This window comes from Saccopteryx leptura, chromosome 3, assembly GCF_036850995.1.
Source record: "Saccopteryx leptura isolate mSacLep1 chromosome 3, mSacLep1_pri_phased_curated, whole genome shotgun sequence".
Taxonomy (NCBI): Eukaryota; Metazoa; Chordata; class Mammalia; order Chiroptera; family Emballonuridae; genus Saccopteryx; species Saccopteryx leptura.
Window position 1 is genome coordinate 61,484,476 of NC_089505.1, and position 22,969 is coordinate 61,507,444.

At 42.8% G+C, this 22,969-nt stretch overlaps 1 protein-coding gene across 1 annotated transcript; it reads right to left on the reverse strand.

The window, feature by feature from the left end:
* Window positions 1-12,134: 12,134 nt before the first annotated feature.
* LOC136397319 (carcinoembryonic antigen-related cell adhesion molecule 21-like) lies at window positions 12,135-17,094 on the reverse strand. Its single transcript, XM_066371838.1, has 3 exons — window positions 16,944-17,094; window positions 15,732-16,076; window positions 12,135-12,452 (listed from the first exon to the last, which is right to left on the reverse strand). The coding sequence occupies exons 1-3, from the start codon at window positions 17,005-17,007 to the stop codon at window positions 12,172-12,174; spliced, it is 690 nt and encodes a 229-aa protein (XP_066227935.1). The 5' UTR covers window positions 17,008-17,094; the 3' UTR covers window positions 12,135-12,171.
* Window positions 17,095-22,969: the final 5,875 nt, after the last annotated feature.

Here is a 22,969-nt window from a genome sequence, read left to right on the forward strand (position 1 = left end):
GATTTGCGGTGGTAGTGTAGTAAATGTGTTACATACATTTAAATAATTATGAATTTTTAGTATACTTTTACTCTATGTCACATTGAATATATTTTAACACATAGTGGAGAAAATCACACTATAGGAGAGAATTGAATAAAACCGTCAATATCAGCATTTCTTAAAACGGTTCTTGAAAAAGATGACAAAGATGTAAAAGCTATGCCACTCAGTAGCAATTCTGTTAGCAGAAGAATAGACGAAATGAGTGAGGATATTGAAAAACAACTTATTGAAAAACTGGAAACAAGAAAATTCTCCTTGCAAATGGATGAATCAACTTTGAGAGACAGTGAGGCAGTATTGATAACTTATGTAAGATATATTGATAAAGGACATTTTGCTGAAGAAATGTTGTTCTGTAAAAGATTAGAAAGCACCACTACCTCCAAAGATATATATATATAATGAGCTAAAAAACTACTTAGATGTCAATAATATACCAATGAAAAATATAACATCTTGTGCTGCAGATGGTGCTCCCAATATGATGGGCAAGAAAAATGGCTGCTTAAAATTGATGAAAGATGCAAATCCAGAAATGATTCTTGTGCATTGTGTTATTCATAGGAAAAACTTGGTAGCTAAAAACATCTCGCCTGTTCTGAATGAAGTATTACATACAGTAATAAAGTGCGTTAATGCTATTAAAGCTAGTGCCAAATGTGAGCGTCTTTTCAAGATATTTTGTGAAGAACAAAATGAAGACCATGTGAGACTTTTACTTCATACTGAAGTAAGATGGCTATCTAAAGGAAACTGTTTGAAAAGATTTATGGAACTGTTTGATACTCTTAGTGATTTTTTAAGCGACAAACTTGAAATGAAGTATCTGTTAACAATAGATGGTAAAGCATTTGTGATTTATTTAGCCGATATCTTTGAGAAACTAAATATATTAAATAAGCAACTTCAAGGAACAAATAAAACTCTTGTCGATGCAAAAGCAAGGATATTTGGTTTCATTACCAAGATTGAGTTATGTCAGAAACATATTAACAACAAAAACTTTAAACAGTTTCATTGGCTCCAAAAATGTGAAGTAACTGATACTGCTTTACTTGTTATTGTCAATCATTTGAATATTCTATTGGCTGATTTAAAAGAAAGATTTTCTGATTTAAAACAAATTGATTTCCCAACATGGATGATGCAGCCAATGTTAGTGGATTTGTCTGATATATCAAATATGCAGTATCAAGAAGAACTCGCAGAATTGCAAAATGGTAAGTCAGTTAAAGCTTTATTTAATATCAAAGGAGTGATGGCATGGCATTGTGAGGAAACAGAAATCAAATACCCAAATTCAACCAAATGTGCAAGAAAACTATTGCTACCATTTCCATCTTCATTTTTAGCTGAATGTGGATTTAGTGCTGTAAATGATTTACTGGTAACAAAAAGAAATCGGCTGGAGATAACACAACGTGGAGACTTGAGACTAAAGCTAACCAAATTGGAACCTAATATAAAATCTCTGTGCAGCAAGCATCAAGTGCAAGGATCACATTAAATTAAAATAATAAATTAATATAGAAAAATCTGTATTAAAATTATTTGGAATTTAAATTTCTGTTTTTCATTATATGTTTTGAAATTTTACTTACTGTGTTTTCTTAACAATTTCATAGTGATTTCTTCCTAGAACCTATCATTTATGTTTATTAAGTGAACAAATCAATTTTTTAATGTTAAAAATTATGTATGTTACATAGGGGGGGACATAAAAATTTTAGAAAGGTTAAGGTGGGGCATGGCACAAAAAAGGTTGGGAATCACTAATTTAGTCAGACATAAGTATTGCTAACCCAGTTTTTTTTTTCATTCCCATTTGTGTGAAATATTTTTTCCCCTCACTTCACTTTCAGTCTATGTGTATCTTTTGTTCTGAGGTGGGTCTCTTGTAGATAGCATATTTATGAGTCCTGTTTCTTTATCCACACAGCTACCCCACGGCTTTTGACTGGAGCATTTAAACCATTTACATTTAAGGTTATTATTGATATGTATTTTTTATTGCCATTTTATTCTGTAAATCTACAATCTTCTTTTTCTAGATTTTTTTCCCTTTGATCTTTTTACAGCAGGCCCCTTAACATTTCTTGTAATGCTGTTTTGATTGTCATAAATTTCTTGAGGGTATTTTCTTTTTTTGTCTGCGATGTTTTTTATTTCTCCTTTAATTTTAATTGATAGCTTTGATGAATTAAGATTTTTGGTTGTAGGTTTTGTTTTGCATCACTTTGAATATTTCTTGCCAATCCCGTCTGGCCTCAAGTCTTTCTGTAGAGAAGTCTGATGTCATCCTTATGGGGCTTTTCTGTGGGTAATTAACTGCTTTTCTCTTGCAGCTTTTAGTATTTTTTCTTTGTCTCTTTACTTTGGCACTTTAATTATTATGTGTCTTGGTTTAGGCCTTGTTGGATCCCTCTTCAATGGGATTCTCTGTGCTTCTTGAACTTGTGTGGCTTTTTCTTTCATCAATTTAGGGAAGTTTTCAGCTGTGATGTTTTCAAACAGGTTCTCTAGCCCTTGTTTGTTCTCTTATCCTGCAGGGACCTGTATGATTCAGATGTTGTTCTTTTCCTGTTGTCACAGAAGTCTCTTAGAATTTCCTCAGTCTTTCTAAGATTCTTTCCTTTTTGCTTCTCTGCTTCCATGCCTTCATTTATCTTGTCCTCTAAACCGCTGAGTCAATCCTCTGCTTCATCCAAACTTCTGTTGATTCCTTCTAGAGGAGTCTTCATTTCTAATATTGTATTTGTCATTTCTGACAGATTCTTTTTTATGGTTTCAACGTTCTTTTTTATGATTGCTATCTTTTTATTTAGGTGCACATTATGTCCATTCATTGTTGATGTGATATCCTTGAGCACCCTACAAATCATTACTTTAAACTCTGCATCTGGTAGTTTGGTTACTTCCGTCTCATTCAGTTCTTTTTCTGAGGATTTCTTTTATTGATTAATTTGAGTCTCATTTCTCTGTCTGCCCATCTTGTATGTGTATTAGATATTGCTGTCTGACTTTGAAATTTTTGTGGAGTCTTTATGACGATGATGTGCTTGGTGGTACTGACCTCCAGGCCACCTATTTTTTTTGTTCTAGTTATACTTCCTGAGGGTACTATTTTCTTTTTAGTTGTATGTGAGCATTACATGCAATTGGTCCTTTCATGGGTATAATTATCCCTTCAGGCTGGCTGGCTATAAATGTCAACCTTGATATTCTGTATTACACAGTGTGAAATGTCTGTCCTCTTGGGCATATATATTCTCCACAGTATCTGGTGCCTGGTAGACTCTATCTTTGGGCATGCTTTATGTGTACATAGCTGAATTGAAGGTTGTTGCTGTTTACCTCCCACTACCAGTTGTGTTGGCTCCAGATCTTCTTGGGTTGGCATTAGCTCTTGTTTGTAACCCACTGTGGGCTACCTATCTACAGCTGTATGTGTCTGCGTTTTTCATCCCTGGGTAGTGTGGGAGGAGCCAAACTTTGTATAAGGATCAGCTTCCTTCTGCATAGGAATGACAGCAACTCCATAAAAACCCCAAGCTCTGTAAGATTTGTCTTCACTTTTTAGCTTCTCCTCCTCTTCTTGCAACTGCCTGTTGTTCCCACAGAGTCTTCTGTAGAAAGACTGTAATGTGGGCTCAGACTGGCCTCACCCAACCAACCTCTCTACAGGTTGTACACTTAGTGGTTTATGGAAGCTGAGGTTGTGAATACAACATTAGTGGTATCTTCTACATCAGGGGTCCCTTGGTCAGAAGCTCAGTATGGGAAATGTGGCCCCTACTTCAAAGCTTAATCCCACAGCCACTGCTGGATACTCAAATTTTATTTCTCCCCAACAAGGTGAGCAGCAGGTTCAGATCAACTGTGGCTGACGGTCCCCTTTGCAGAAGTTTTTTCTGCTGATGAGACTCTGGTTCTAGGAAGGAAGAGAGAGAATCCTCTCCTGGGCTGACTGTGCTCCCCAGAAAGTGGTTAAACCCCTCAATGAGATCTAACAATAAGCTCACAGGGACGCACATGTTAAATGTCTATGCTCTAAGCCTCTCTCTCTTCCCCCTGTGGACTCTAACCCAGCAGGTCAAGATATCTAGTGTCCAGGCTGGTTGCCTTTGAAGCTCTACCCTACCCAATGTGCAGGAGGTGCTGTGCCAGTGTTAATCACAGAGAGCAGAACTCTTCTCAGCTGGGTCAGGTTTGAGGAGACTTTCTTTAAGATACCATGCTAGTGTCAATAAAGGAATTAGGAAGGATGGTGGGTGTGGCTTGGCTCCTCGGCCCAAGGTGTCCATTTGTCCAGACTTTTTTCACAGACCTCAGTACAATGTGGCACCAGGAGTCCAGTGGGTGTGGCCTCTGGGTGAGACCCAGAGGTGTGGTCTGCTTGCTGTTTGCATAGTTTCTACTGAGTCTCCCGTGAGGTGGAATCACCAGTCTTAGAGTAGGGAGCGTGTGGGAGAAAGCTCCCGCTTCATTGTTATAAAACTGAGTCACTTACATGCCCCGTGCTTCCTGGCCTCTCAGAATGACCCATCAGTATGATTGGGGTAGGAGAGAATCTTGAGAGCAGAGCAGTTGCTTTTCTTCAGGCTGATACTGCACAGAGGGGATGCTCCACCCATGAATGATGGTTACTGCTGTATTGGAGAATGACTCAGCACAGGGATTTTGGTGGCCGTCCACCACAGTGTCTTTCCCTGGGCCTCAAACATTACACTCTCCTCATGCAACTTTAGTCTTCTCAGCTCTTTCTTCACCAGAACTGCAGGTAAGTGATTGTGAACAAGATTTTTCACATGGGCCCTTTACGACAGAGCCTATGTCTTCAAGAGATCTGTCTCTTTCTCTTTTCCCTGCCAAATGCTGTGTGGGTGTCTCTTCTAGGTTCTTGGGCTCTGGGCCTGGGGCTGAGCACCCACACCTCTCAGGGTGACCCTTCTGCAGTGAGAGTCTCTCCAGACCCTCAGCCACCACTTGCTCCTGGGATCATGGCAGTCTTTTTCATGTCTCCACCCTACCTACCATTCTTGATGTGGCTTCTTCAGTGATCCTTGGTTATAGGCTTCTCTTCCTTTAGTGCAAAGTTGGCTTTTCAAGATGATTATTCTTAAATTAAGTTGTAATCTAATTTGGTCCTTGGGGTTAGCTGTTGGAACATCTGCCAACTACATCACCATCTTACATTTTCTATATTTCATTTTTAATATGATGTATCATGTTTATTGATGTGCAGATGTAGCAATCTTCCATTCCCAGAATAAATCCCACTTATTTATGGTGTATGAACTTCTTAATGTATTGCTGGGTCCAGTTAGCTAATGTTTTGTTGAGGATTTCAGCATTTATGTTCACTGGTGCTATTGGCCTATAATTTTCATTCTCTGTAGTGTCTATCTGGTTTTGGAATTAGGATAATGCTGGCTTCATAAAATGAGCTTGGGAATCTTCTTCCTTTTGCAATTTTTAATATTTTGAGAAGGATAGTGTTAATTCTTCTTTGAAGTTTTGGTAAAATCCACCTGTGAAGCTGTCTAGTTCAAAACTTTTGTTTGTTGGGAATTTTTAGAATATTGCTTCAATTTTATTGGCTGTAATCTGTCATTCAGATTTTCTGATTCTTCCTGATTTGGTTTTGGAAGATTGTAATTTTTTTAGGATTCTCTATTTCATCCAGATTGGCCAATTTGTTGGCTTATAGTTGTACATAATACTTTTAAAAAATGCTTTGTATTTCTTTGATGTCTGTTGTTACTTCTTCTTTTTCATTTCTCATTTTATTTATTTGCATCCTCTCTCTCTTCTGATGAGTCTGCTTAAAAGTTTGTCAATCTTGTTTATCTTTTCAAGGAACCACTTCTGGGTTTCATTGATCTTTTGTAATTTTTTAGACTCTATTTCATTTTTTTTTGTACTAATCTAGATTATTTTCTTTATTTTACTGCATTTGGGCCTTGTATGTTGTTCTTTTACAAGTTTCTTTAAGTGTACAATTAGAATATTCATTTGAGATTTTTCTTGTTACTTGAGGTTAGCTTGTAATGCTATTAATTTCTTTCTTAGGACTGCTTTTGTTTTGCCCTATAGATTTTAGGTTATTTTTTTCAGATTTGTTTCAAAGCATCTTTTGATTTGTTTCTTTGTCTTATTGTTAACTCATGCATTGTCTGTAACATGTTATTTACATTCTATGACTTTGTGTTTTTTGTGTGATTGATCTAGTTTTATGCCCATATGGTCAGAGAAGGTTCTTGATTTCAATTTTTAAAAATTTATTGAAACTTGTTTTTTTTCTAATATGTGGTCTATATTAAAAGATATTTTATGTGCACTTGAAAAGAATGTATATTCTTCTGCTGTGGTAACACAATCTGAAATTATCAATTAAATCCAGCTGATATAATGTGTCATTTAAGGCCACTGTTTTCTTGTTAATTTTCTGTCCGAAAGATCTACCTGTTGATGTCAATGGGGTGTTAAAATCCCCTAGTATGACTGTATTGTTGTTGAACTCTCCCTTTATGACCATCAGGATTTTTTTTTTACATATTTAGGTGCTTTTACATTAAATGCATAAATGTTTACATGGGTTTTATCCTCTTGACTGAATTCTCAATTTATTATGTAGCATCCTTCTTTGTTTTAAAGTTTTTTTGTCAGCTCTAAGTATTGCTACTCCAGCTTTTTGTAAATTTCCAGTTGCAGGAAATATTTCTCATCTCTTTACATTTAATTTGTGTGTACCTTTGGTTCTGAGGTGAGTATCTTGTAGACAACATACATATGTATCTTGCTTTTTATCCATTTAGCTACCTTATGTCTTTTGATTGGAGCATTTAAGCTATTTATATTTGAATCAACTATTGATAGATACATAATTATTGACACTTTATTCTCTTATCTATGTTCCTCTGTTCTCCTTCTCCTCTTCCATCTTTTTAACATTTCTTGTTATATTTGTTTATTGATAAACTTCTTTAACAGTTTTTGTCTGGGAAGTTCTTTATTTTTTGTTTAATTTTAAATGATATCCTAGCTAAGTAAAATTGTCTTGGTTGTAAGTTCTTTCTTTTTGTCAAATTGAATATTTCATGCCAATCCTTTCTAGCTTGTTATATTTTGTTGAGAAAACAGCTGACAGTCTTAAGGGAGCTGCTACTATATAGGTAACTAACTGATCTTTTCTTACTGCTTGGAAGATTCTCACTTTGTTATTAACCTGTACCATTTTAATGATAATTTGTGTTGGTGTGGGCCTCTTTGGGACCATCTTGTTTGGAATTCTGTTACTTCCTGGATTTCAAACCCCTTGGAAAGCACACACACAAAAAAACCATCCTAGAAACTGAAGACAGAAATTCTTGGAATCTCTGACAACAGATTCCATGTGTGACTTTTAGAAGAGGTAAGTAGTTGTATGAGATGCAGCTGTGTATACCTGGGTGCTCAGGACCATGGGGCTAGTGCGACAAAGACTGTTGCAACAGAGGCTGCAGAGGGACTGTGGATTGAGATAAATACAGCATGTCCATTTCCCAGTTCTTTCATACAGAAAGCAGCAGCAGCTTCATTAATGAGGCTAATGTCCAGTCTTGCCACTGAAGATCAATTTTGGAAGCTGCAAGTTGAGTCTGCTTCCAAATACATGAGTAAAAAGAATCAATAAAAATGAAGTTAAATAAGTTATAGCTTTCTAAAAAGAAGCAGGCAAAACATTTATCAACTGGTTACAGACCAAGGACTATAATTTTTTAATTTTATGTTCCTGATATCCAAAACAAAACAAAACAAATACAGAGCACGTCAGTGCCCATCATTTGTCATTCGAAAAAAGAATCAAGAATTTTTGGCTTCTCAGCCAAATCTAAATGAATGTGTAAGACCCAGAGAAAGCATATTGTTGTGATGTCATCGTCTACAATCCCATGGAGACTTTAAATAGAATTGTGTCTGGAATATGAAATTATTCTCTCATAGCTGATACACTGTGGGCAAATCTAGCACACTGTCCCCATTTGTTGGATGTTCTTTCTTGTGTTTGTGATGATGCTGGATGTTGCCATGGTAAGCCCTGTGTTTCTATGTGTCTTCTTTCAGATAGATCACAGGAAGTTCTGTGTTCCCTGTCTGGATCACACTGAGAAGATCAGCCCCAAACAATGACACCTACCTTGGGGGGGCACCAAAGCCATTTGTGAGTAACATGCTTTGAGGCTAATAATTGTGATTTCTCTTTTAGGCTTTATCTCATCGAAGGTTTTTCCCTCTTGGAAGATGATGACTCAGCTTTTTCTTCCCCACAACCAACACATACGCACGCACAGGCACACACACACACACACAGCCATGCACACACACACACGCACGCACACATGCACACACATACATTCTTTCCTTTTCTCTCTCCCTTCTCATCCCATCTCTCACATATCTTTTTAAAGAACAATATTTAGTGTAGACTTTTTTGTGTCTTTTAATGCTACTGAAATTGGAGCCATCTCTCTGTGAGTTCTTTAAATTTGAATCTCTAAAGTGCATCAGAGATGGAGAAACTTCGTTCTGTGAGCTACAGACTGGATGAGTAGTGCTCGTGCTCATCAGACACTTAGGTGAGACAAACTAATTTAAAAAGCCCCAACTCCTTCACATCCCTTCACAACTCTTCCATGTTACTTTATGGTGGTGCCGCCTTCTGGGGGTCACATTACAAATTTCATCTCCCTTTAGGGTCAAACCAGTTTTCCAACCTGGTGGCACTCTTAGGTTCAGAACCAGGAAAAATCAGGGTCAAGTGAAAATGCAGGCTCGTTGTTTAAAAGTCATTAAGAATTTCAGGCAACAAAAGCAAGAGTGTGAAACTTACCACAGACCCTTGTAAATGATGGCACGGATTAAGAGCCCGTGGAGCCAGCCCTTCATAGCGGGGCAAACGTGGGTGTTTATCTTCCAAACCAATTCCACACTAAATTCAAGTCATAGAAACCTACAGACCTACAGCAATGTCATCCTCAAGGGTAAGAACCAGAGGCTTTCTCACTAAAGGTGAACAAAACTTAGTTCTCCAAATGCTCTGAAGGGTGGAAGTAGATGACTGCTAATGTTGATGTTTTAAGACAATGGCATCGGTGATGACAGTGACAGCAGTGGTAAGATCAGCTCTCATGATCAGCAATTTAAGCAAAGCAGGAACTGTGGAGACATCTGTGACGATTCAGGGATCTGCCACATTTAAGAGGTTTTTATGGTTCCAAAAGTCTGGGCCATGCTAGACATACCATCCAGGTTAAAGGACAAGATACTGCACTTGTGCCTCCACCTTATCAATGTTAGAGTAATGAAAGGAGCTCTGTGAAGCCTCTGGTGAGGCCTAATAATAAAATTTCATACAGACAACTAGGATTTGGAGCAAGATCATGCCTTCTACAGCAATAGAACCACAGCCTCTGACCAGCTTCTAGGCGTCAGTAGAGCCGGAGAGTCTGTTGTGGACTGTAATATTACCAGGTATTCAGAACGGCTCATCATGACCTGGGCCTATAACATCATCCAACATAAGGACATGTGGGTAGGATAGCATCTGACACAGATGGAAGTGATACATGCTAAATTAGACAAGGACAAGTGGCCCAGACCTTTGGCACCTACCACTCCAGCACTGGGACCGGTCACATAGCTCTCACCTGTGGAGTCACAGAAACTTGACTGACTAGTGAACATAGTAGCTAAAGGCTTGGTTCCAAGTTCCTCCCAGCCCTCAATCTCGCTCATCCAAAGCACACACCTCAGCCAGTCCCGAGCCCCTTCCAGCTCCTATTCAGACTCCCTCACTGACATACAAACCCGCTGGGACATGGCTAACATGTTGACGCAGCTGTGGCAGTTTTAGGGAAAGTGGGGTGAGATTTGGTTTCTACAACTATCCAAGGTCATGTGGAAACAGCTGCTGCCAAGCCATTCTTTGAATGACAGCTGCACATTTCACTAGTGGGTCAGAACTGCAGAGTAGATACTGCTGGCCCCCAGCTGGGTTTTCACCCCAAGCATAGCCTGTATTCCCCACCATCCCCAGGCTCCATGCCAACCCCTTGTCTAGTCCGACTACTCCATGCTCCAGCTTTTTTTCTGACTCAAACCCCAAAATTGCCTCAGCTCATCACCTTCTGTGTTCATGGTGTCCTCAGTCCTCCAATTCCCATCGCTCTTCAGACTCCTGTCTCCCAGTGACGCTCATCTCTTTCTCCCCTGGCCCCCTGTCCCACGTCCTCTACTCCATGTCAGAACCTGGAGCACCAGAAGGATATGGGCAGTGAGGTAATCCATACTGTCCATGCCACGTCGGAAGCGAGGGAGGAACTTTGGAAACATTTATTTGGACGGTTTTAGCCAGAAAAGAAAAAAAAAGGGAAGGCTTGAAAACATGGTAACAATCAACACTGTGAACAACATGACATGATCAACTAGTGACAGTTCGCTGATATCAGAGTAAAACATGCCTCAGGCCAATTCAAAGAGGCAAAAAGGATTTATTCAAGACTTGCAATAATGCAGTGAGACTGAACTCAACATCCCTGAAACAAAAGGCTGGGGGATTTTAAGGACAGGAGAAGGAGACACAGGCATCTGTGTTTGTTAATTGTTTTTACACAAAAGAAAAGTAAAACTTCTCCTGAAACCCTGACAGGAGGTCATTTTACATCTTGGTTGTATAGGTCTTGGTGTGAGTTAGGCGCCTGCCCTTCCTCAGGTACTGAGACAGAGGGACGTCAGGAAGATGAAAATTTAAAAGGATGGACCCAGGCCCTGGGGACAGATATACTTTGTGTCAAGATACTGGCAAGAGTCTTTTAAGAAGACTTATGTGTAATTCAAAAGGGCAGAGAAAGAATCTGTGATTATATCTTGCAACTACATTTCTAAAGCAAAAGTTCTAAAAATATGGAGGTAGAGCCCTGCCGTCAGGAAGAACCTGTCTAAAAGTCAATGACTCTGAGGGGACAGGAAGGCCCCTAGGTCTCTACAAAACTGCTTCTGTACAGTGAGGAGAAACACAACTACACCTCTTTCAGCCTAGACCCAGTTTGCATCTCCATTAGTTTCTGTTACTGGTAAAGACGTGCCAATTCCCAGCCACTCATAAACAATGCAGAGTAGCTGAGACACCCTGAGCAGGACCAGCATCTGACCTCCCAGAAGGCTGTGCTTCTGGAGTTTTCCATGGAGCCACTTTCCCTTGGATCAAACATCATCTCCAAGGAAGAAGAGTATTTTTGATCCTACAACATGGTCGGTGTCACTTGATTTGGCCTGCTTAGTTATCTAAGTGCAGAGGAACTGACATTCACCACAAGTATGCTTCGAGACAGGTTTTTCTGTGAGAACGAAGAAGGAAGTTTTAACAGCCTCTTGTGGTTTGGAAGCCTCACCCTCACACTTCACTTGCAGTCTTTCTAGCTTTGGGTGATGCACTGTTCTCCAGGAAATACTAAAATACACATCAGGTTTAATTTAGTTCCACAAAGGGTGAGGTCATTTTTAAATTTGTGGGCACCTGTCTTAATGAGGACACTTGAGTCAAAGCCTTGGTTGTATTTCGAATTATATTCTATAACAAAGAGGACAGGGTCACACTGAACTTATGTGAGTAAGTCTGTTGCCATGACAGTAGGAATGGTTCAGAAGACTTCAGAAATTGTTTTGGAAAAATCATACAGGAAGCTTAAACAGAAAGATCACTGTTGCTACCCACATCGGTGTCTACCTGTCCATTCCTGGTGTCCACTCCAGTGTCCAGACACCCTCCACACATCCCCTGGGGAAGGGTCAGAGCTCACAGTCCTGGGAACTCATCACATTCTCCCAACGGTGATCAGTTACTGCCCATCCTGTGAGGGACTTGCTGTCACTTCGTTAGATAGATGGTGCAGTCAAGACCAACCGAAGGTGGGATCTGGTGTGGAATGTGACCTTAAGCTATCAATAATGAAAATGTTAGTTCACAATTCTGAATATTTATGGACTCAATGCAAGTCTAAAAACTCTCATCCTTCACAACAACTCTATTAAAATGGTGCAAAGAAATTTATTCAGATTTTAGGAACATGGAGAAGGGCAGGACAGTCACTCATATTTCACATTCAGCTCAACGGGCCAGCTTTCAGTAGAAGACTGCGGGTTGGACACTTCACACTGGTAACTGCCAGCGTCCTCCCTGCGGACAGGGTCTATAGTGAGGACCCTGTTGTCTGGGGACAGCTTCATCCTGTCCGTGAGCTTCAGTCTCACAGCATTGAATAACCAGTGGGTGGTGATCCCATTTGTGTAGCAGGTGAACTCCACGGCATCTTTATTCTCTGTGACTGAGGTGTTGCTGGCCAGGAGGGTGGGCACTCTCAAGGGCTCTGCAGAGAAACAGAGGACGTGAATGATCGAGAGTGGGCTTGGGACCTGGGGCCACGCAGCTTCCTCAGAGATCTCAGCCACTCAGTTTACACTGAGATCTGTAAAGGTCACCAGAGGATGGTCCTGACCTCTGCAGAAGGACGTTTGTCTTTGTTCAGGTGACAGTGAGTAAAGACAGGGGTGAACCTCCTCTCTGACACCAGATCACCCCAGTGTGACTACGACCTGTTCCCATGGACATCTCCATGGGGATTGCTTTCCAGCCCGTGTGACTTATAAGTTCATCATCAGGTGGAATTTTTCCTCATAAGCTTGTATTGATTCTTTTCTAGAACTTTCTTTGTCTTCACAAAGGATCAGGCCCTTCTCTTAATGTAAACTTCATGTATATTGAAGAAGGCAGGCTTACCAATTCGGTCCATCTCTCAAGCCAAGGGAAATTTATAACGAGTAAAAAGGCATTTAACTCTTGTTAAATAATTCATTAAGCAACACAGGATCTTTAACTACCTAGTTATTTCATACAATCTTTATCAAAATACTAATTACTTGGTTTTTGCAGAAATAACAATATCCACCCTAAAATTCATATGGAACTTCAATGAACCCTAAATGTTTGTAATGATCTTTAAAAAAATGAATGAAATTGGAGATCTTAACTTCCTGGTTTCAAAGCTTACTACAGAGCTAAACTAACCAAAATAGTATGACACTGGCATAAAAACTTTATCAAAAAGGGCAATGAAATTGTTTAGACAATGAAGCCAAGACTTTTCACTTGAAAAAGGATAGTCTTTCCAACAAATTGTGCCGAACAGCAATATCCACCTGCAAGCGAATGAAGTGGACCTTTTACTGATACTACACACAAGAGCTAAGTCAAAGTAGATTGAATCCTAAAAGTAAGACAGAAAACTATAAAACTCTTAAAAGAAAATAAAGGGAGAAGAATGAAAATATATTTGGCAAAGAGTTCTTGAACATGACACTAAAAACTCAGGAGGTGAAAAAGATAAATTGGATTCTGTCAAAATAGAAAACTTCTGTTCATCAAAGGACACAATCAGCAGAGTGAAATATGACCTAAAGGCTAAGAGAAAAACATTTGAAACTTATATACAGAATGAGGGTATAATATACAATATGCAAAAAACTCCTACAACTCAACAACAAGACACAATAACCCAATTTAAATATGAGCAAGCACTGGCAAAGACATTTTATTAAAGGACATATGCATGGCCAATAAGCACATGAGAAGATGCTCAACATCACTGTCATTAGAAAAATGTAAAGTAAAGGTCTCGGAGTCAGAAATGTTGCTTGTGATGTTGGGTGTGGGTAACTGTGGTGTCAGGAACAGAGAGAACATTGCCCTGCATGCATCTAAAGATTCCTTCAGTCAGAGTTGGCACCTCTCACCTTTCAGCCAACTTGAGTCCTTAAAGGAATAAGGCAGGTCAGTTATCACAAGACAAATGCACGAGGTCCTGAGCACTAAGAGAACATAGAACCTCCAGTGTATGTCTGGGAAAAAGCGCAGACTTTCTCAGGTTGGAAAGACACAGGACTACGTACGAGTCAGAGACCAACTCACACTTCTCCTGGTTCTTCACTGTCCGCTGACTGCCTGGCTGACCACGGGTCATTCTTTACAGCTGCACAGCCTCCAGCACCCAGTCGAGGTGTATGATGTGCTATTTTCTATGACACCCCCAAGACTGGGGTTCAAGCAGAAATAACACATGGGGACCAAGAGGAAGCCAGTGGTCAGTTGATTACTCAGGCTCCAGGGCCAAGAGGTGGGTCAGGTCCTCCCAGGTGAGTGTGACTGACATGAGCCAGTGAGCCAATAAATGACAGAACAGAGTCCAAGGGATGAACTAGAAAAGAGCAGTGCCAGGAGGAGCTGACTGTGGCAGCAGAACTGTGTTCTGTCTCTTTGGGCATAGAGTCATTCTCCCTGTGCTGAGGACAGGTGAGGACTTGTGCAAATGCAGATGGGGGGATGGACCGCAAGGGGGAGATGGACGCGCTGAAATTCTGGTTCTGGTAGTCCCCTTGTGCTTGGTGGTTATGAAATAAGAATTTGAAAAAGAGATAGAATGTTTCAATATGTGAAAATTATTATTAATACCCCAAAGCCTAAAACCGTTTTTAGAAAGGAATGTTTCTCTAGAGAACAGCAAAGGGTCTGAGACCCAGATATCAGCCCCTGGGTTGACCGGGAGGCTGTCTGTGTGGCCAGAATTCCAAAGACTCTGCTCTAGATTCCAGTCCTCTGCAGAGATTTTGATTGATTGATTAATTCATTCATTCATTATTTCAATCACCATTTATTTCTTCTTAATTTATCAAAAGAAACTGAGTGTCTATTACATGTTGTCCCTGAGCTGGTGCAGGTGGAGAGTGGGGAGTGAGAAGCAAAGTCCTTTCCTTTCTGTCCTGTGGGAGTGACACGCAGACATCAAGAAACACAGAAGGATGTGATTCAAGTCCAGGGCAGGGAGGTATAGATCAGCCCCTTGCCAGTGACTTTGGGCTCAAGCCAGCATCCTTTGGGCTCAGGCCAGCAACCATGGAGTCATGACTATGATCCATGCTCAAGCCAGCGTCCCGTATTCAAGCTGGTCAACCCACGCTCAAGAGGGTGAACTCAGGGTATTGAACCAGGGTCCTCATTGTTTCAATCTGATGCTCTCTCCACCATGCCACCACTTAGTCAGGCCTAGATGTAGCTTTTGAGTCGAAGTACTCGCTGATGATCAGATCAGGAGTTTTGTGAATCAGGCACCCGGGAATCTGTTAATTGCAGTCAGTACTTCCCAGCAAGTAAAATCCAAACTGACATAAAGTCACCAGAGTCCCTGAAGTAAGGAACCCTGTGACAGGGGTCTGGGGCCGGGCTGCTGAGCTGAGCTTCATTGTTAAAATTCCAGGCATGTACTCAGGCTAGGCACTGATGTAGCTTTGTTAGGGTCATGGTCATGGGGAGGGAACCAGGGTGTGGATGAGACTGGTGTCACTCTGCTGAGTTACTCCCATCAGAATGGCCCTTCTCTCTGCAGTGAATGTTTGCAGGAGTGGAACCCGGGTTGGGAACTCTGATCTTAGGAAGTTTGTCTCCACTGTGTGTGTCCTGCACTAAATGCCCAAACCCAACCTGGGACGTGATGCAGAGAGCGGTGGAGGCAGAGCCCAGGGCTGTCCATCCTGTGTGTGGAGTAGAATTCCACCCCTCCCCCCTGACACCCAGAGGTTAGAGAGCAATCACTCACCATATACAGTGAGCCTTCCAAATCCGATTTCTTTTCTTCCATTTAGAAGGTAGACTACTATGGTGTAGTCTCCTGCGTCCCTCAGGGTGACTCTCTTAATATGTAGGTATCCATCATATTCGACTAACATTCTCTCATTTTTAGACTTTCTTCCAAGTGGATATTTTGCAATAGAGGCAATGAAGTTATTGTTATTTGCCCCTTGCCCCTTGAACCACACATAGCTCCAAAAATTGGGAGGCTTATTTTTGATACGCATAACCACATCACTCCCTTCAGCAGCAATTGTTGGCACGATAGTGAGTTGGGCAGTGGTGGGCGGGCTCCAGAAGGTGATGAGTGACACTAGGAGGGAAGAGAGAAATGGAGCAGTATTTAAGTCTGTGCATAGGGATGAGGAGATGAGACCATTGATCCTGAGCAGGTCTCTCCACCTTGGTGTGTGTGTGAGTGTGTGAGAGTGTGTGTGTACCATGCTCAAAGTCAGCAGCATGGCTGTCATTATTTTAACACCTGTAAACCTGTTATTGTTTCTGTTTTGAATACTCTTCTCTAGTGTCTGTCTGATTCACCCCCCTCACTGCCCTGAGACCCCTGCTGGTACTTAGAGAAGGTGGTCAGCAAAGGTGTGTCCCAAGGATCTAAAGATCTTCTGTTTCCAATTTCTGACCTGTCCCTGCTCGGTTTTCTCAATGACACTTGTGGGTGGCTGACATCAAGTCTAGATATGTCCTTGTCTCTCTTCTTGCCATACAATGTGAGCTCATATGGAGGGGCTTGTCCGATCTTGTCCCCCAGTGCCTGCACAGACTGCACATACAAGTGGGTGAATGAGGAGTGTTCCCAGGACCCTGCACCTCCTGGGGGTAATTGCCTGTTTCTGAAGTTGGTAGGAAGGGCAATGTTTAGTGTTCCTGGTCCAGTTTTCTCTGGTGTCACTCGACATAAATTCTTATAACCATCACCAGCTTCCAAAATTCAATGTTAATGGATGACTAGGAAGTAAAAAGCAGTCGAGGTCTTCCGTTCCCTCACCCCTTCCAGATCATGAGATTTTCCTGTAGCTGGGCTCCCTCCCCCATCCTACTCTGCTGCCTGTACTGTCCCACAGGTCCAAGCCATCTGTCCCCTCTCAGAGCACTGTCCTCCCTGGGAGTCCCCAGCCTGTCTCCTTCTCCCACCACCCGCCCAGCCCAGGGATTGTCTTCTTACCTGCCAGCAGCAGCCCAGGCCAGGGGACAAGTCCTGTGCGGGGAGTGGCTGAGAGAGCCTGCATGGTGTCCACTGCCTGCTCTTCCCTCTCTCTGTGAGAAAAGCCTGAGATCCAGAAATGCTCGTAAGGACTTCTGTCCAGACTGGTGGGATCTGCTGTCACTCCTTAATGTACCCTGAGCTTTCTCCTGGGGCAAGATAACTTCCCTGGTCACGTGGGCGAGGGGCGGGGTCTGTGACCAGATCCCTCCCTCTCCTTCCCCTCATTCCTGGGTCATCCCTGTGCCCTTCCTCCATTTTCTTGTCCCCCTATATTTGGTTCCTTGGGAACTGCAGTGGCTTTGGTGGGCGAGCGCGCGCACACACACACACACACACATACACACACACACACACACACTCACATTCCAACACTGTGCTTGAAAAAGCACCAGGTCGTGCACTCCCAGAGCCTCCTGTGAGACAAAGAGCTGTCCCCACTCCCACTTCGCTGTGTTCTCCACATTTAACTTTACCTTTCAGAAAAGTCATTCTGGGCCTATCTTTGGAAATCTTTCGCAGAGATGTCCCGTTTGCTGTGCATTGGGTCACCTAGGAAACATTGTAAAGATTGTGATGCCCATTTGATAACTTAGAAATGCTACTTCAGCTAAGGGGGATGTCCAACCAGAATGAGATTCTAGATGTGGGGGTTGGATAGCCCCTCCCCCTCTCCTGGGCAGTGGGATGGTCTGTAGATCCTGTACATGTAGATTCTGACTCAGCAGGTGTGCGGTGGGCCAGAGACCCTGCCTCTAACAAGCTCTCACGGGAGGGTGATCTTACTGGCCTCTGGAGCACACTGGCAATAGCAGTGCTGATGGGGGCACGTGTCCCCCTGAGAGGATGACACTCTCACCCTAGAATTGGCCTCTGCTGTGTCTTGTTCTTGAGTCTGCCAACACCACACAGACAGCCCCAGGGGTCCCTACACCAGGGGATTACTTCTGTGTGTGACACAGAAACCTAGCTGGACACAGGCTTTCCCCATGTTCCCTGCTCTGGGGAGGCTGGATTCCCTCCCAGCACGAGGGTCACAGAGATGACTCTGGGGGTGAAAAGAGGTCAAGCTGGGAAGTGAGTGTAGAAAGGACCCTTATCCTATCTCAGGGTGTCACCAGCCTGGCCTCTGCTTCCAGGGACAGAACCCGGGACCAGGTGTCTCAGAAGAACCTGCAGGTCTTGGTGTGAAGGGAGAGGTGTCTTGTGTGTCCTGGGAAGACAGGACTGTGTTTGGTGGTCAGGTGGCCGGGGGCTCCCTGGTGTTTGGTCAGCGGTTGCAGGGAGACTCTCTCCGTCCTTCACTATTGGTTGAGCTTGTCCTTGTGACCCCTTGCTGCTGGCAGCCTCTGCCCTCTGCCTGGGGGGCTTCCCTGTGATCACCCTGCCTTGCCCAGTGGTGGTGCAGGGCTGGACGTGGGGAGCAGCACAGGGACCCCTGAGAGAGCAGGTGCTCCTAGGCCCAGTTTAGTAAGAAAAGTGTAAACGTGTGGAAAGTTTTTATGGGTTTACCTGAGTTGTAATGACATCACATGCCAGGGAGCAAGTTCTCAAGTTCCGAGGAGAACAGCAGATTTGCAGCTTATTTTATACAATATAATGAAAGACGGAGAAAGGGAGTGCATGAAATCCGTTAGGAGGTGAGAGAAAGCACAGCGAGGAAATTTCTAGAATGGGATAAAGGTGAAGTGGAGAAACGGATACATTTTTACATTGGTGAGTACAGAATAATGAACACTTACAACAGAGATGGTGTGCAGGGAACCAGATGCCCGGGGCTCTGTGGTCTCGTACTCTATGCCAGGGGCTGATCCTTGGAATGGTCTGGCAAAGAATAGTCCTCTGACCTGCCAAAAGCATGTTATCCAGGTTGCATAAGAACAGGCACAGGGGCCAGTTAGGGTAGAGGGTGACGTTTGCTCCAGAAGCCGTGCGTCTGGGACGTGAGTACTTGCCATCACCTGCCCAGCTGGAATGTTAATCAGACCATCCTGTGGGGGTTCTTTTGGTCACTGAGCTTCTGAGGCTAGCCATGTGACCTCCGAGCTTGTCGGGTTTAATGCACAGCCCTTTTTTCATTCATGTTTCCTGAGAAGGAGCAGGGAGGGGGACAGAAGAAGGTTGGTGGAGGGGCCCAGAAGGGCCGTTAGAGCAGGAGATAGAAATCAGGCTCCTTCTTCACCCCCCTAATCAAAGCCCAGTTCTTGTGTGAATTTCCTTTGTGTTGCCTGTGTGGCTTAGTGCCACTACCTGGAGATCAGGAAGTTGGCTGCAGTGAATGTCAGGTGCTGCACTAGGGATGGTGACCAGGTTCCAGAGGTGAGAGTTGATCCGGAAGCCTGGACAAGGTGGGCTCTGACCTCCAGGCTGAGAGACCGCTCAGCCCCGGCTCCTGTGGGCAGTAGGGCCTGACTCCATCCCAGGGCAGGGTGAGCCCAGTGAGAGCAAACATTGTCCAGAGTTTTGTGAGTGCAGTGTCAGGGGAACTGTTTCTTCAGGGGGATGTGATGTTTCCGGAGAAGCTCTGTGTCCCTGAGGTCTTTAAGGAAGGGCCTGGTGAGTGCTCTCCTGGGGCTTTTGGGAGAGGGGTTTGGCCTGGATGGCTGGTCCCCACAATTCCCCGTGTGTTCCCTTCACAGCAGTGGGCATTGAATCCAAGTCACCTGTGTCCCTGTCTGCTATTGGCTTAAGGCTCCCCCATGGATCCAGGCGAGGAACAGTTCCCCATGGAGAGTCTCAAGGGGCCCCTGTGGGTCACTGGGTTAGAGGAGGAGAGTCCCCTGTTCGATCTGCACACCCTCTGAGATGGAAGCAAGCACAGTCGGGGTCTTTGTGTCCCATCCTGCTGAGAAGTTCCCCTTGTTTCCCAGGACTTCAGGGACCATAGGCAGGTGCCCACAGCCCAGGGACTTTGGGATTGGGAGTCATCCTTCATCCCCTGATTCCTCTGAGGTCAGGTGGCTCCTCCCTGGTGGTAACTGCACCTGCAGTGCACGACCTAGAGTCTCCGTCAGGTCAGGTCTCTGTGAGAATGAAAGACACAGGCTGCTGCCCAGGCCCCATGGAGACGAGACGTCACTCACAATGTGGGGTGGGCAGGACTGGGCCTTTAGGGGAATGAAGGTGGGTTCGATACGCCAGTGATGAGAGATCCCTGTCCTCTCTCCTGACTGCATGAGAGGGAAAGACCCGGCCCTGGGACATCCCTGGCACAGGGTGGCCTCTTGCCATGTGGACACCAGTGCTTTTGTGTCTATAAATTTGGTCAGATTAATGCACCAGACAAGTTGTTACAATAAAGACAATAAATGTATTCTTCACTCTTAAAGTCTTTCCAGGCCCCCTGGTAACCTCCTCATCCAGTCACTTTCTCACCTCCTTTCTCAATGCTATGGATACTCTCATTCTTTATAGTCATTATACATTAGTTTCTATTCTTATTTTTTGTTATTTTTGGAATTTGAATTACATAATAGGTAATTTTGGTGTAGGTTGACTTCTTGAATCGACATGATTATTTTGAAATAGCTCTTTCCTTTTTATGCCCTGGTTCTATTTTATTGTCAGGATGGCCCAGATTGGTTTACTCACTCATCCATTCCTGAACTTTGTGTTGTTTCCAATTTTGAGCTGTTATAATTAAACATGCCATAAACATTTATGCAGAAAGGTTTGTCAATTTTGTATTTTTAAAGAAGATATATTTATTGATTTTAGAGGCAGAGCAGAGAGAGAAAGCTGGCAGGGAGGAACAGGAAGCATCAACTCGTAGTTGCTTCTCATAGGTGCCTTGATTGGGCAATCCCAGGGTTTCAAACTGGACACCTCAACATTCCAGTTCGAAGCTTTATCCACTGCACTACCACTGGTCAGGCCACAAAGGTTCTTTTTTTAGAAATTGATATTTAGTGAGAGAGGAAGGGAGATAGAAAGAGAGAGAGAGAGAGACAGACTCATCAATCGGCTCCTGTATGTGCCCTGACCAGGGATTGAACCAGCAGCCCCTGTGCTTTTGGTTGATGCTCTAACTAACTAAGCTATAAGCCAGGGCCCAGCCAGAAAGGTCTTTAACAAAAAGAATTAAATGTTTGTGATACCACTAAAGACCTAGATAAAAGCCAGTTAGAAAGTGGTCACTGGGAGTGTGGATTCTCTAGCACATTGCCACAGCCCTCACCCACAGGGAAGGGGAAGAAACACCTGCTTCTTCCCATAAAGCCATGTCTGCCAGAGCCCACCTGTCAGTCAACACAGGAGCAGAAATAGTGACCCCACCTCCATTCCAGCTTCCTAGTTACACACACGTGCATCTCAGAGGCTGAACTTAATTCACATCTGGATTCTCAAGTACTAGGAATGGAAAACATAGTGTTTAACCTTTCAGACCCTCTGATACAGGAGGGAACACAGGAAAGTCTGGAGCATAGACGTCAAGTGTCAGCATACAAATGCGTGGCATGTCTGAGCCCACAGGCAGCTGTGTGCCTCTGGGTGAGTGACCCCGCCTCAAGAATCCTGTTCTCTTGTGTTGTTTCATAGAAAGATATTTGGTGTTCTTTCCTGGTTCTTAGAACAGAGCAACTAAAACTCTTGGAATCTTCTGCATAATGAGGGTGATAAGGGTGTGTTTGTCCTGCTGAGGCAACTCGTGATGGGCCCGTAGATAGTTTGCAGTGAGGGCAGGTCGTCAAAAACACCAAGTCTTGATTAGAATCTTGTAATTTTCAGTCGTCAAAGTAAGAAAACTTGAACTTTGTGGAGAGTTCTTATGAATTTATTTGAGCCAAACTGATGACAATAGCCCCACAGTAATAACTCAACTGACTGAGAAAATGGTCCCCAGTAGAGTCCTTTTGCTCCTTACTTTACACGTTACAAGTGAAGGTGTAGGCCTGAGGGCTCACCTGAAATCTAGTGCCGGATGTGACTATCTATCATTACTTGCTTTTTTTTTTTTTAATTTTAGAAAATTAACTTTAACAGGGTGAATGGATCAATAAAAGTACATCGGTTTCAGGTGAACATTTCCATAACATTTGAACTGTTTATTATGTTGTATACTCATCACCCAAACTCAAATCATTTTCTGTCACCTTATATTTGTCCTTCTCACATCCTTTCCCCCCACCACCTCCCTCACATCTCCCTCCCCCATGTGCGCCTCCCCAGACACCCTTCCCCTGGTAAGGACTTCACTTTTATCTATGTGCATGAGTCTCAGTTTTATATCCCACCCATGTATGAAATGATACCGTTTTAGCCTTTTCTGATTTACTTATTTCACTCATTATAGTGTTCTCAAGGTCCATCCATGTTGGCCTAAATGTCACTATGTCATCATTTCTTATGGCTGAGTAGTATTCCATTGTATATATGTACCACTCTCCTTTATCCAATTTTCGAGGGACATTTTGGTTGTTTCCATGTTTTAGCCCCTGAGACTAATATTGTGATGAACATCTGGATGCATGTGTCTTTACGTACCAATGTTTTCAAGTTTTGGGGGTTGATACCCAGTAGAGGGATTGCTGGGTCAAATGGTAGCTCTATTCTTTGTTTTTTGAGGAACCACCATCTTTGCTCCATAATAATTGTACTCATTTGTATTCCCACCACCTGTGAATGAGGGTGTTTTTTCTTCACAGCCTCTCCAACATTTATTATTACTCATCTTGTTGATAATAGCCAATCTAACAGGTGTGAGGTGGTATCTCATTGTAGTTTTGATTGCATTTCTCAAACAGCTAGTTAAGATGAGCATCTTCTTATATATCTGTTGACCATTTGTATGTCCTCTTGGGAGAAGTGTCTGTTCAGGTCCTTTCCTCATTTTTATAATTGGATTGTTTGCTTGTTTGTTGCTCAGCTTTGTGAGTTTATATATATTTTGGATATTACTTTCTATCAGAGCTGTTGTTTGTATATATCATCTCTTATTTATTTGGCTTCCTATTTGTTTTGTCATTAGTTTCTTTTGCTGTGCAGAA

Bases quoted from the DNA above. Each gene is read 5' to 3' on its own strand.
- LOC136397319 (XM_066371838.1), bottom strand. From the start codon at position 17,007: ATGCAGGCTCTCTCAGCCACTCCCCGCACAGGACTTGTCCCCTGGCCT. The intron at 16,077-16,943 runs GTAAGAAGACAA...CTTCCCTCCTAG, and splicing joins GCCTGGGCTGCTGCTGGCAG to TGTCACTCATCACCTTCTGG. The intron at 12,453-15,731 runs GTGAGTGATTGC...GTTTCTCTGCAG, and splicing joins TGGAAGGCTCACTGTATATG to AGCCCTTGAGAGTGCCCACC.